The 14,375-nt window shown below is 35.0% G+C and overlaps 1 protein-coding gene across 3 annotated transcripts in view; it reads left to right on the top strand.

Annotated features, from left to right (window-relative positions):
• Positions 1-14,375, top strand: part of brp (ELKS/RAB6-interacting/CAST family member bruchpilot) — a 381,921-nt gene that overhangs the window by 167,685 nt on the left and 199,861 nt on the right. For all 3 annotated transcript variants that reach the window (XR_016143547.1, XM_089107019.1, XM_089107018.1), the window contains exon 4: positions 10,084-10,251. Coding sequence is in view for 2 of the 3 variants with exons in the window: in XM_089107019.1 (XP_088963145.1) it covers positions 10,084-10,251 (168 nt within the window). In the remaining variant the exon portion in view is untranslated. The remainder of the gene's footprint in view (positions 1-10,083; positions 10,252-14,375) is intronic.

The raw sequence follows: 14,375 nt of genomic DNA, 5'->3' as shown, positions 1-14,375 counted from the left end.
TGTCTTTGGGCATTCATCAACTCTATGTTGAAAATGGAGACCTATCTGATGTGATAAAACATCATCAAATGAGAGCGATTTTTTTTCAAACAACTCTAACCGAGGTAATGGGAGTAGACTAACCATAATAAGAAAGTAAAAAAAAAACACGATCTTATTTTCTTCATTAGGGATAAAACCCATACATAAACTGGAAAAAAGGAAATAGGAATAATTGAATAATAAGAATAAATAAACACATAGAAAGACTCAAAATTAAAATACAAAAAAAACAGGACACTCAATCACGGTCGAATATGTCATTCACAGACGAAAGTCTATGAGCAGAAGTTGCATTCTCCGGACGGACATAAATCCGAGATTGGTTTGACCACACGAACTTATTGCCGTATTTTTCCCTTGCAGCATTCAACAATTCTCTTTTTTTTTGTTAGGTTCTCAGCCACAAAAATCTTCGTGTTCACAAGGTTTTTTTTTGTAAGCAAAAACTTTCACAGCTGTGTTGCGGTCTTTAAACTTCACTAAAACTGGAGCAATTTTATCAGAGCGGCTATCATCAGAGTTCAGCCGAAACCTATGCACAGATATAACATCGCTATCAGCAAGACCTGAGAAAGCCATCTTATTGCGTATAATATTCATTGTTGTATCTTTTACGTCAACACCGGGGGGTTGTTTGACACCATTGAACAGTAGCGTATCCAGTCTCCACTCTTGGTCAGCATCATCCAGCTCGGCTTCAACTCTAGCAACTCAATTTTCAAGTAATTCTAGTTGGTTTTGACATATTTTCAGGTCTTTTTCAATCCTGTCAAATCTCGGAGTAAATTCTAATATTATTGCATGGTGAACTACGCCAATTATCTTTTCAATTTCAGCAGCGGATGGTGTGGTCGAGGGGTGAATTTTAAGTGCTTCGTTAACTTTCTGCGTTATAGCCTGTTTCGTATTTTATTTTGTTACTGCTACATCTTTAAGAGTTCGCTCAATAAGTCCCGAAGTATCTGAACTTGTAGCCGAATTTTTATAAACAAGCGGGCTTGAGAGTAAGCTCCTAAAAATCACCTTTAACTCCCTTTCCAACTTTTTCATAGCTTCGGTTTTATTTGATTCGATTTTTTTAAATTTTGTTCCAAAACCATTTCAACTTCATGCGATCCGTAGCAAAATACTTGGTACTTAAATCGACCAGATTTATCTGCGACAGAACGGAGAATTTTGACTGGCCATTAAGGATATCCCACAAAGCATGCCAGGGCAAGGTCATCATCCTGAAACAAGGGCATCACGACTTCGACGAAAAGGCAGGAAAAAGAAAAAGAAAAAAGGCAGGAAATAGATTTATCTTTCCGTGGGCAGGCCCACGGCTGCAGTGGCTATCAACTCTATGGAAAGCTGGCCCAGTGATCCATGGAACCTGCTAAGGTTCACCACCGTTTTCTGACATCCCAGAAAAGTAAATATCCGATCAGTAATTATCCAATCTCAAATTCACCAAAAGCTTCAAGAAAAATATCCACTTCTCGCCAAAAGTCTATCACCAACGAATTAATTGATAAACATAGGACAGAATTATACGTCGCTATAATCCCAAGCCAATTGTTTTTACGAAGTTTACTGATTTAATAATGTTCATAAATTATCAGATTTTAGATTTTAGATCTGTTGCTCTGAACTCTGAATAACAACTGAATAATAAATAAATGAAACCCAAAACGAACAGAAATTAAAATAGATAACAGAGTCAAACTCAAAACGAGCAGAAATTAACATGAGTAGGGTTCAAAACCCCTGTGATTTCTAAAAGCCAGAATATAATTTGTGCTTTACTGAAAAAATTCTTTTAAATGTTTTCACTTTTATAACTTTAAGAAATCAAAAACTAATTAAGGTTTTAAGGAATAAATATCAGCATATGCATTTCAAACTGACAATGCACATTTTTTTTCAGTAAATTCGTCTGAATTTTTTTCAGTAAAGTATGCGATACGAAAAACAATTTGATACGAAGTCCCCCAAAAATTTTTGGGGGAATTCTGGGTGAGAGAGGGGAGTTAGTTGTCTTCCAATTACTTTCAACTATTAAAAAGGGCACTAGCCCTTTGAATTTCCAATCGACTGAGCCCTTTTTCAAGTTTTTACGACAACACTTTCTATTAAAACCTTATATGCCCCCAGGGCATAACTTACAACCCTTGCCCTGAAGACTCTGGGGGGAGGGGGAGTTTCCAACTCAAAGATATAGTTTCCGGATCTTCCAACTGCTTTGAACAAAATGGCTATCTCAAAATTTTGACTGGATGTGTTTGGGGAAATGGTGAGCGTGGAAGGGGTGTTAGTTGCCTTCCAATCACTTTCGACTATTAAAAAGGGCATTAGTCATTTCAATTTTCAATCGAATGAGCCCTTTTTGAAGTTTCTACGACAACAGTTTCTATAAAAACCTTATATGCCCCGAGGGCAAAACTTACAACCCTTTGCCCTGAGGGCTGGGGGGGGATCTCATCCTTAAAGACCTAGTTTCCAGATCTTTCAACTACGTGAACAAAATGACTATCTCAAAATTTTGATTGAATGTGTTTGGGGAAAAGGTGGGCGTGAGAGGGGGGTTAGTTGCCCTCCAATCACTTTCGACTATTAAAAAGGGCACTAGCCCTTTGAATTTCCAATCGAATGAGCCTTTTTCGAAGTTTCTGCGACAACGCTTTCTATAAAAATCTTATATACCCCCAGGGCATAACTTACAGCCCTTTTCCTGAGGGCTGTTGGGGAGTGTCCTCATCAAAAACATAATTTCTATGTGGAAATCAACTACGCTGAACAAAATGGCTATCTCAAAATTTTGATTCGATGTGTTTAGGGTAATTGTGGGCGTGAAAGGGGTGTTAGTTGCCTTCCAATCACTTTCGACTATTAAAAAGGGCACTAGCCATTCCAATTTCCATTCGAATGAGCCCTTTTCGAAGTTTCTACGACAATTCCTTCGATACCAAGTGCCCTTGTATGGAAAAAACTTAATACATTGTGCAAACATCGTTCTTTACTTAGGCATCGCGATTGCGCTGCCTATGATTATATTCATAATCTCCAGTAACTTATTTCTAACCTCAGTTCCACCATATTTAGAAAACTCATTTACCACAGTATCAGCACCTGGAGCCTTATTGCTTTTAATTCTTTTAGTACTGTCGCTTCTTCTTCTTAACAAAACAAATCTTCCTTCACATCCAAGGTATCACAAACTTTTTCATTTTCCTCTATATCTTTTCCTGCAACTCTATCTCGGTTTAGCGAATTCTCAAAATGTTCTGCCCATCTCTCTTTAACTCTTTCCTTATCACTAATCGTGGCCCCGTTCCTATATTTTAAAGTCCTGATTGACTACTCCCTCTCAATTTATTAACATGCCAGTACAATATTTCACTATTATGCCGTCTAGCCAATAACTGTAAGAAATCCACAGAATAAGCTTTGATTTTGAAAGACCAGTTATTTCTCATCCCTGATTGGCATATTCTCTTTCAGAAATAAACTAGCTTTTTATCCAAAATTTGCAATAAAAGACACTTGCTTTTCATGTCTTCAGTCAGTCTGTGTAAAGTACTTAAAAAGAGCAAAGTAATGGAAATAAAAAAAGACAATACTCTATTTTCTACGCATATAAAACTTGGCACGATCCTCCATTACACGATTTTAAGGAGAATTGACGAAAAAACTGGAATATTTCATTAAGTTCTTTTTAGATTGTTTCTCGGGTATTTTTCTCTCTTTCTACAAGACTGGAATTCATCAAAATTTTATGAGAAAGTTTCCCTGGCAGAGATATGTGAGATTGAACTTAAAGCATGGTTGCCAAAAAATAAAGTTGGAAATGACAACCAGTACGCACAAAGCTCAATCAATAAAAATTTAGGACAAACAGAAAATGCCCATCAAATTAAAGAAGGTTGCATGACAGTAAAAATGCTAAGCTTAGGTAATGTCGGAAAGTGAAATTGGCTTGTAAAGCTGCCAATCCGAATACCTGTCGTGAAAACATACCAAAGAGGCAAGTTTTGGATAAAAAGTTTGTTTATTTCTGAAAGAGAAAATGTCAATCAGGGATGAGAAATAACTGGTCTTTCAAATTGAGCTTAGGTAATGTCGGAAAATGAAATTGGCTTGAAAAGCTGCCAATCCGAATACCTGTCATGAAAACATACCAAAGAGGCAAATTATTTGAAAATCAACCTTGCTTCTACTGCTACGACTAACTCAACTCAACAAAGTGATGCTAGGAATTTTAATTATGATATATTAACCTAAATTGTAATCTGTTAGGTTCCAGTACTAGGATTTATTCCACTGAGTTATTTCGAAAATATTTATAAATACCCAAATATTTTTAAGATATATATATTTGCTTTATATTTATAAATATCCAAATATTTTTAAAATATATGTATTTACTTTTACATTAAATATGCTTCATCTAAACAACCCAAAAAAGTGGTGAGATTATTTTATTTAGCGTGAAAATCAGTTTGCCCTGTCTTTGAAAGTGTACTTAACATTAATTATTTTCGGAAATCTCACCCTCTTGAGTCCTTGCAGCATTATCTTTCAGGAATAACTTACCTTTTTGGATTAGGCTATACTACATGGCAACACCCATTCCAAGGAATCTTCTAAAGTATATGCAAAATTAGTATTTATGAAAAACAATACGAATTGTATTTTCTTGTATATTGTACATATATGCATAAATAGTATCAGGGAATCGAATTGTATATTTTCTTTTGTCCATCTTAAATTTGTCCCTCGATAGACCTTTCCTGTGATTCCAATGCAAAATGGTATCGAGAAAAAAAATGCTTAGCATTATTAATAACCACCAGAACGGTGTTTGCTTGTTTCCTTTGAAATTGCTCATAAAAAGATCTTTCCCGAAATTCGAGTATGAATTATATAGAGAACTAGGATCGAGAAAAATTCCTGGAACTGAAAGTAACCACAACAACGGTACATTTAGTTTTCCCCACTGAAATTTGTTCCTCAATAGAACTTCCCAAACATGCAATTTATAATTGGAATTAACTTTAAGCTTCAAGAAGTAGGATATGATTAAATTACTCAAAAAAAATGTATAAAAGATAAGAAATTATGATAAAGAATAGTTTTAATATTTATTTAAAGTGTTACAAAAAGAAGAATCTTACTAAAAAAGGAATAGTTCATTTAGTTATGTTGAGTTTACTGGAATATTTGATTTTACGCTCTTACATTACTACCTTTGTCTTTAATTGAGTAGAAAACAAGTTTTTCCAACGGTAAGAAATGAGCAATATTAAATTCCTTATACGAGAGGGACTGTCCCTTCCTCAACCCTTGTTCTTTACGCTAAAATCTTAGAAAATAAGTTCTTTAAAAATAATTCTCATTCAAATTCAACGGGCTTTGTGTTTGAGCAGTCTTTCTTATAGAATTAATTAAAAAAAACTTTTTCTACAAAATAAATTTTTCAAAGAAAAGTAAAGATCTCCATTAAACAAAAAACAGAGCAAAAATAAAATCAAATAATCTACCAAGCGTGAAACTACCACAAATCAGCATCAATAAATAAATTAAACCCAAAACGAACAGAAATTACAATAAATAATCGAGTCAAACTCAAAACGAGCAGAAATTAACATAAGTTGGGCTTTTTTTTCTCCATACACGAGCACTTCGTATCGAAGAAGTTGTCGTAGAAACTTCGAAAAGGGCTCATTCGATTGGAAATTGGAGTGGCTAGTGCCCTTTTAAATAATCGAAAGTGATTGGAGGGTAATTAGCCCCCCCCTCCACGCCCATCATTTCCCCAAACACATCCAATAAAAATTTTGAGACATCCATTTTATTCAGTGTAATTGATTTCCAGATAGGAAATATGTTTTTGGGGAGGACACTCCCCCACAGCCCTCAGGACAAGGGTTTTAAGTTATGCCCCGGGGTCATGTAAGGTTTTTAAAGAAGGGGTTATCGTAGAAACTTCAAAAAAAGCTCATTCGATTGGAAATTCAAAGGGCTAGTGCTCTTTTTAATAGTCTAAAGTGATTGGAGGGCTCAAAACGAGCAGAAATTAACATAAGTTGGGCACAAAAACCCCTATGCCTTCCCAAGGCCAGAACAAAATTTGCACTTTACTGAAAAAATACAAATGAATGTGCAATGTCAGTTTAATATACATATACTGATATTTAGTAATCAAAATGTTAATATTATTTGATTTATTAAAGTTATAAAAGTAAAAAGTTTATATTTTTTCAGTAAAGTGCAAATTTTGTTCTGGCCTTTGGAAGGCATAGGGGTTTTGCGTCCAACTTTGTTAGTTTCTGCTCGTTTTGAGTTTGACTTGGTTAATAATTGTAATTTCTGTTCGTTTTGGGTTTCATTTATTTATCGATGCTGATTTGTGGTAGTTTCACGCTTGGTAGATTATTTGATTTTATTTTTGCTCTTTTTTTTCGTTTAATGGAGATCTTTACTTTTCTTTCCCTTTACTTTTCTTTTACTTTTCTTTTCTTTTCCTTTTTTACTTTACTTTTCCAGATCTTTACTTTCCAATCGAATGAGCCCTTTTTGAAGTTTCTACGACAACACTTTCTATAAAAACCTTATATGCCCCCAGGGTAAAATTTACAACCCTTGCCCTGAGGGCTGGGGGGGATCTTATCCTTAAAGACCTAGTTCCCAGATCTCATTCGATTGGAAATTCAAAGGGCTAGTGCCCTTTTTAATAGTCGAAAGTGATTGGAAGGCTCAAAACGAGCAGAAATTAACATAAGTTGGGCCCAAAAACCCCTATACCTTCCCAAGGCCAGAACAAAATTTGCACTTTACTGAAAAAATACAAATGAATGTGCATTGTCAGTTTAATATACAGATACTGATATTTAGTGATCAAAATGTTAATCATATTTGATTTATTAAAGTTATAAAAGTAAAAACATTTATATTTTTTCAGTAAAGTGCAAATTTTGTTCTGACCTTGGGAAGGCCAGAACGAGCTCGTTCTCGTTCCCGTTTCTTGTCTCGTTTTCGAGTGTCCCCGTTCTTTACTGAGGCAGCGCGATCGCGCTGCCTATGATTTATGTAACAACTTTCTATATAAACCTTATATGCCCCCAGGGCATAACTTACAACCCTTGAACTGAGGGCTTCGAGGGGGTTATCATCCTAAAAGACCTAATTTCCAGAACGTTCAACTACGTTGAACAAAATGGATATCTCAAAATTTTGATTGGACGTGTTTTGGAAAATAGTTGGCGTGAGAGGGGCGTTAGTCGCTATCCAATCACTTGCAACTATTAAAAAAGGCACTAGCCCTTTCAATTTCCAATTGAATGATCTCTTTTGAAGTTTCTACGACAGCGCTTTCAATAAAAACTTTATATGCCCCCAGGGCATAATTACAACCTTTGCTCTGAGGGCTCTGAGGGGGTTATCATCCTAAAAGACCTAATTTCCAGAACGATCAACTACGTTGAACAAAATGGATATTTCAAAATTTTAATTCGATGTGTTTGAGAAAATGGTGGGCGTGAGAGGGGCGTTAGTCGCTATCTAATCACTTTCAACTGTTAAAAAAGGCACTAGCCCTGTCAATTTCCAATTGAATGAACCCTTTTGAAGTTTCTACGACAACGCTTTCAATAAAACTTTATATGCCATCAGGGCATAATTTACAACCCTTGCTCTGAGGGCTGCGGGGGGAGGGGTTGTCATCCTTAAAGACCTAATTTCCAAAACTTTCAACTACGTTTAATAAAATGGGTATCTGAAAATTTTGATTGGATGTGTTTTGGAGAATGATGGGTGTGGGGGGGGGGGGCTAGTTGGCCTCCAATCACTTGCCCTGATAATCATTGCCCTGAGGGTTGTGGGGGAGAGTCCTCCTCAAAAATATGTTTTCTATCAACAACGCTGAACAAAATGGGTATCTCAAAATTTTTATTGGATGTGTTTGGGGGAATGATGGGTGTGGGGGGGGGGATAGTTGCCCTCCAATCACTTTCGACTATTAAAAAGCCCTTTGAACTTCCAATCGAATGAGCTTTTTTTGAAGTTTCTACGACAACGCCTTCTATAAAAACATTATATGCCCCCAGGGCATAAGTTAAAACCCTTGCCCTGAGAGCTGTGGGGAGTGTCCTCCTCAAAAACATGTTTTCTTTCTGGAAATCAACTACACTGAACAAAATGGCTATCTCAAAATTTTGATTGGATGTGTTTGGGAGAATGATGGACATGGGGCGGGGGGGCTAGTTGCCCTCCAATCACTTTCGACTATTAAAAAGGGTACTAGCCCTTTGAATTTCCAATCGAATGAGCCTGTTTTGAAGTTTCTACGACAACGCCTTCTATAAGAACCTTATATGCCCCAAGGGCATAACTTAAAACCCTTGCCCTGAGGGTTCTGGGGGAGTGTTCTCCTCAAAAACGTATTTTCTATCTGGAAATCAACTACGCTGAACAAAATGGCTATCTCAAAATTGTGATTGGATATGTTTGGGGGAAACATGGGCGTGGGGGGGGGGGGGGCTAGTTGCCTTTTCGGGTATGGAGAAAAAAACACATTGTGCCCACATCGTTCTTTACTTAGGCAGCGCTAGCGTAAAGACCTAGTTGCTAGTTGCCCTCCAATCTTTTTGATCACTTAAAGAGGCTCTAGAACTTTTGATCTCCAATCAAATGAGCTCTCTCTAGATATTCTAGGATTACTTTTTGGGTACGATCACCCCTGGGAAAAAAAATATGCATCCATGATCTTTCTTCTGGTATAAAATACAAAATTCCATATTCTTGTAAATAGGAGCTTGAAGCCTCTGCATTAGGGTTCTCAGATACGCTGAATATGATGGTGTGATTTTCATTAAGATCGCTTGACTCTCTGGGGGTGTTTTTGACCTTTTTCCAAAATCGGACAAATATCCTCAGGCTCGTAACCTCTGATGGGTAACATCAAACTTAATGAACTTACCTATTCGGAAGCGGCATAGATATTAATTTCTTGTGATGTATCTGTTATTATTAAATTCAATTTTTTTTTTATCGCTCCTTACTTACAGTTCGTTACCACGAATTGTTTGAAACGCTGGCTGAAACGAATATTTTTGAAATAGATGTTCTCTAAATTGTTGAAGAACTAAATTGTTTTGGAAACAATTAAAGAATGTTCTTACGTAGAGGCAGCATTGTCGTTAGGTCTCTTTACTTTGTTTTAAATTAAAAATTTATTGATGAAGGTTAGAGTTATTAAGGGGCTATGTCAAATGTTAAAATAGAGGGAAAGTTAAAACTAAAGAAGATTTTCTTTTGGAATTCAGACTTTTAATGCACATGTTCCCTTCCAGCATAAAAAAAAATATTAAAATAAAAATTTTTATAATTGTGTGGAAAAAAATTATTATGTTATGTTTAATATGTTTGGCTTGTATTATTATTGTATGTTAATTTTTGTATTATGGTGTGTTTTATGATTTTACATGTGTTTAGATATGCTATTGTTACGCTTATTCGAGTAACGATGATTGCGCAGTTCTTGCTTTCTGTTTTTTTCTTTCTTATTATGAGTTGACTTTTTTCTTGGAGGGGGGGGGGAATCAACGAATTGACAGAAAAAAGCTAACAAGATTTTCAATTACATCATAAGTAATACGCAATTACTATTGAGAGATTATTGAAATAGTTCAATAAGGGCAATAGATGCGTGGTAAATTTTCGAATAATTTACTTTTTCCGTCAACATCCAAGATAGTTTTCACTAAAAATTTGTAAAGATTTCGCCTTCCTGGAAAGTGAATAGAGGCTCCGTTCGGAACTCATTTGTTATAAATTCTCTATAGTAATTCGCTGTATGTTCGCTAAGTCCTATTTCGCTTTCCATTGGATGATTGTAACTGATTTTTTTTTCCATTAAGACCATGTGCGTTGCAAATTTCCATTCTAAGAGAAGGCAATTACAAAAAATACATGTACTGAAACAAGGGCTTTCATGTACTGAAAGCCCTTGTCTTTCCTTTCATTTTTCCTTTCTTATTATTTCGCACTTTTTTTATTTAGATCGAGGAACTGAGAGGAGAAGTTACTAAGAGGGACCAGGAACTACTTAGTGTTGGTGCAAAGATGAAAACCCTTGAAGAACAATTGCAGGATTACCAAAGGCATATTGGAGTATTAAAAGAAAGCCTTTGTGCTAAGGAGGAACATTATAATATGCTTCAAACTGATGTAAGTCAATTGTTAAAAAAAAACTAGTTATTATAGTTAGTAGTAAGCAAAAATATTACAATACTGATTATTATCAGTTAAGCCAGGCACATTCAGCTGATTGGCAGAAAAAGTTTTGTTGCAGTCAAGGAAAAAGTTCATTTTTTTAATTATTATCTTGTAAAAAAGGAACAAAAAAAAACGAATTATGTACAGGAATAATGTACAGAAAAAACAAAAAAATTAACGGAAAAAGAATAAGAAGAAAAAATTGCGTCTAAATCATAATTGTTAGAATTGAGATAAAATTGGTTTTACAAATTTAAAGCTAATGGTAATTCAAAGAGAAAAAGAGAGAATACTATCCTATATTTCCGGGTTAAGAAGTTGGCTTTAATACCATTGGTTTATTTTCGTGACATGTGTTTGCAAGCCAATCCCATTATTTTTTGTTTCTGTAGAGAAAGATAAACCTGCCTTTTTAATTAATGGGTCAACTAATGATGAGCGACAAATCTAGACAGAAAACGAAATACAATTTCTGGAGAGACAAATCACTGCGCTTTTTAATACCTTGATGGTTCATTTTATTTTTTTGGTTGGTAAATCTTAATTAATATAAATAGTTATAGGAAAATTTCAACCCTATCCAATGGAGAGCAGAGCTCGATGTGTCAGTTTAATATATAGGTAACTGGGGAGAAACACAGAACAACACAAATATATTCAGACTGAAATTAAATAAAACATAAAACAAGCAGCAAAAGACAGAAAAGATGAAAGAGCAGATGAAAAAAGAAGAGGGCACCTCAGTGCGAGTATGAATCAAACCGAAATTAGTGAAAAATATTAAGCCATTTAAAATCAAGAAAAGATTTTGAATCCTGACGATTTTCCCACGTAAACTTAATTTTTATCTATAGTAACCTTATAACAATATAGATTCAATTTCATTTTTTGGTGAGGAAGGCGAGAATATATATAAACTGCACTAGATATGTTCAAATCTGAACAACCCACTCCCCTTTTCCTATTCACAAACAGATTTTATTAAAAAAGAAATTATACTACATTTTTTTTGTCGTACCTGGCATCCTTACGAAGTTTTCCATCGAACAATCCTTTCATTCAGTCTTCTTCTCTCCCTGAATTGTTCGAGTTTTTTTCTTCTAAATTTCCATGAAAACTTATGATAACGAAAGTTAGCAGTTAATAAATGTTAATTTTCGAGGGGTGTTCGGAGTGCTTTTTTTAAGGTGTACGGAGAACCCAATTTTTATATGGGGAAATTAGAGTAAACCCACCAAAATTCCGGGACAGTGGTAACACTAAAAAAATAGCTATTAAAAAGGCACAGGTTTTATTTCTCTACTCCCTTGAATAAATTATGTCGCTGAAGATAATTTGTCTTTGGGGGCTGCTTGAGTTTGTGCCGAAATTGTTACTTGTCTATAAGAGGTAAAAGCGATTGGGCTTGATTCTTTGCTTCTTTTTTGAGCCATCAAACTACTAGAAACATACATATCTCTTGACAAAAAATAAATCCTTAGCAATAAGGAGTTCAAAGCACTCATCAAGATCCACTTCTATTGCTGGAAAGATATACTAGCCTAGATACCACTGTTAATGACAAGCCCTTGTGACCTACAATAATAATTGACTATGTAGAACATATTATGTTTGTTCGCTTCAAGAGGTTTAAGCTAATACAAGCATGTCAGCATACAAAACAACAACAATAAAATCTACAAAAGACACCAACAACAAAAATTTGAAGTTGCAAGCGCTATTTCAATGTTATTACGTTTAGATACTAAGCAATGCTACTTAGAGCCTCTTACATAAAAACTGTGATAAACAGACATTAACAAAAATTCAATCTTTCAAAATTCAGTATGACAACAGTTTTGAATGTCATCTACTTATTTGTATTTATAGATTAGATGACTTTGCTATAGATGTTATCTTTATAAAATGTGACAGATTTAGGCATTAGACAAGATGTTTTAACTTGTCCTGCTACGGATTCCTTTAAAGTCTTCCTTTTTTCCCTTTCTATAGAGGAGGGGGAGGTGGGGACTATTGTATTTTCTATAAATTATTGCTACGTTTTTGACTATGTAAGATTTATATTTTTTCATATTTACGGTTTCTTTTTTTCTTTATATTTATTACAGTTTCTCGTTCTCGTTTTTGCCTGTATCATTATTGTCATTATTGTCCTGTATCATACTTCATTTTTTATTATTTTAAAAAATGAAGTTGTGAGACAGAGTCAAAACTTTAGCGTAAAGAGCGAGGCGTTGAGGAGGGGACAGCCCCTTTTATATACGGAATAATTTCTGTTCATTTTAAGTTTTAATATCACTCCTTACTTTTAGTTAAAAAAACTTGTTTTTTCTTAGTTAATTTCTGAACGTTTTTGAATTAATGCAGCTTTGATTTTGGCTCACCGTACATGAATAATTAAAACGAAATTCGCATACTAATTTTCCTTTTTTTGGCTAATTGGCTTTCTCGAAATTTTGTTCTGACGTAATTTACGAATTAACTTACGTAACGTATTTCTATATCCGCATGTTTTTATTACGTATATTAGGGAGTTCGCTCCCTAGTCAATACCTCGCTCTTTACGCTAAAGTTCGAATTTTGTTCGAATCACAAACCCCTGAATCAAGAAGGCCGTTTAATTATACTATATATATCTTTTTAAATTAAGCCGACTAAAAAAAAACTTTAGCATAAAGAGCAAGTTATTCACTTGGGGGCGAACCCCCTCAAATACGTAATAATTTCTGTTTGTCTTAAGTTTTAATGTTGCTCCTTACTTTCAGTTGAAAAAAACTTGTTTTTTTTATTTAATTTCTGATCGTTTTTTAAATAGCCTAATGCTGGGAAATCCGGCACCCCCTTCATAGAAATATTCCTTCCCCCAAAGAAACATCCTCCATGAAAAAATCCTCCCCCGTAACCCCTACTCCGACCTCACCCCCCCCCCTACTAGAAAAAAATTCCTCCTGAAAACGCCTGTATGCTTCCCAATAACCAACACTATATGGAAACAATGGGCAATGCTTATAACTTGCATTGCAGCCCTTCCCCGGGAACTGTGGGGGATTGATTCATCCTCAAGGACATATTAATTAGATTTTCGACTATGCTGAACAAAATGGATATCTCAAAATTTTGATTGGGTGACTGCGGGAAAAATGAGCGTGGGAGGGGTCCAAGTTGCCCTCCAATTTTTTTGGTCACTTAAAAAGGGCACTAGAACTTTTGATTTCCGTTCGAATGAGCCCTTTCACGATATTCTAGGTCTACTGGATCGATACGATCCCCCCTGGAAAAAAAAACACACATCCGTGATCTTTCTTTTGGCAAAAAAAAAATTACAAAATGCCGCATTTTTGCAGATAGGAGCTTGAATCCTCTACAATAGGGTTCTCTGATACGCTGAATCTAATGATGTGATTTTCATAAAAGTTCTATGACTTTTAGGGGTTCTTTCCCCCTTTTTTCGAAAATAAGGCAAATTTTTTCGGGCGCCTAACTTTTGATGAAAAAGACAACTTGTATATTTGAAATCAGCATAAAAAATTGATTCTTCTGATGTATCTATTGGTATCAAAATTCCGTTTTTTAGAGTTTTGGTTACTATTGAGCCGGGTCGCTCCTTACTTACAGTTCGTTATCACGAACTCTTTGAATAAATAAAGTGACTGGATAAAATAATGGCAATGTTACATAAAAGGAACTATGCGATCGTCCCATTTCTAAAGTAGAATTTTCCTTCAAGCTGGTTTTTGGTAATAATAAGGTGTCATTGCAAAAACAAAGTTTAACAGAAAAATGTTGCCTTTAATCACCAATTTAATGTCTTTTAATTCGGTGACTATTTTTTCACGTGGAAATTTACAGATTTTTCCTTTAAAGATTAACTCGGTACTTTTCTGAAAGAATAGTGGAAATACGGTGATAAAGAGGACTATATTTTGAAATGCATACTATTGGAAGGCCGTACCCGGGGAGGAGGGTCTACTGGGTTTGAACCCAGTAGACCCCCCCCTCCCGCCAAAAAAAAAAAGAGGAAAAACAAATCTTTGATGCATTTTTTTAATTTTTTTTTTTTTTGTAAAACACCCATC

The sequence above is a fragment of the Artemia sp. Qi Xiang Cuo genome, chromosome 21 (genome assembly GCF_049724085.1).
Source record: "Artemia sp. Qi Xiang Cuo chromosome 21, ASM4972408v1, whole genome shotgun sequence".
Lineage (NCBI taxonomy): Eukaryota > Metazoa > Arthropoda > Branchiopoda > Anostraca > Artemiidae > Artemia > Artemia sp. Qi Xiang Cuo.
The sequence above is the reverse complement of the archived record's forward strand: the minus strand, read 5'-3'. Positions and strand labels throughout refer to the sequence as shown.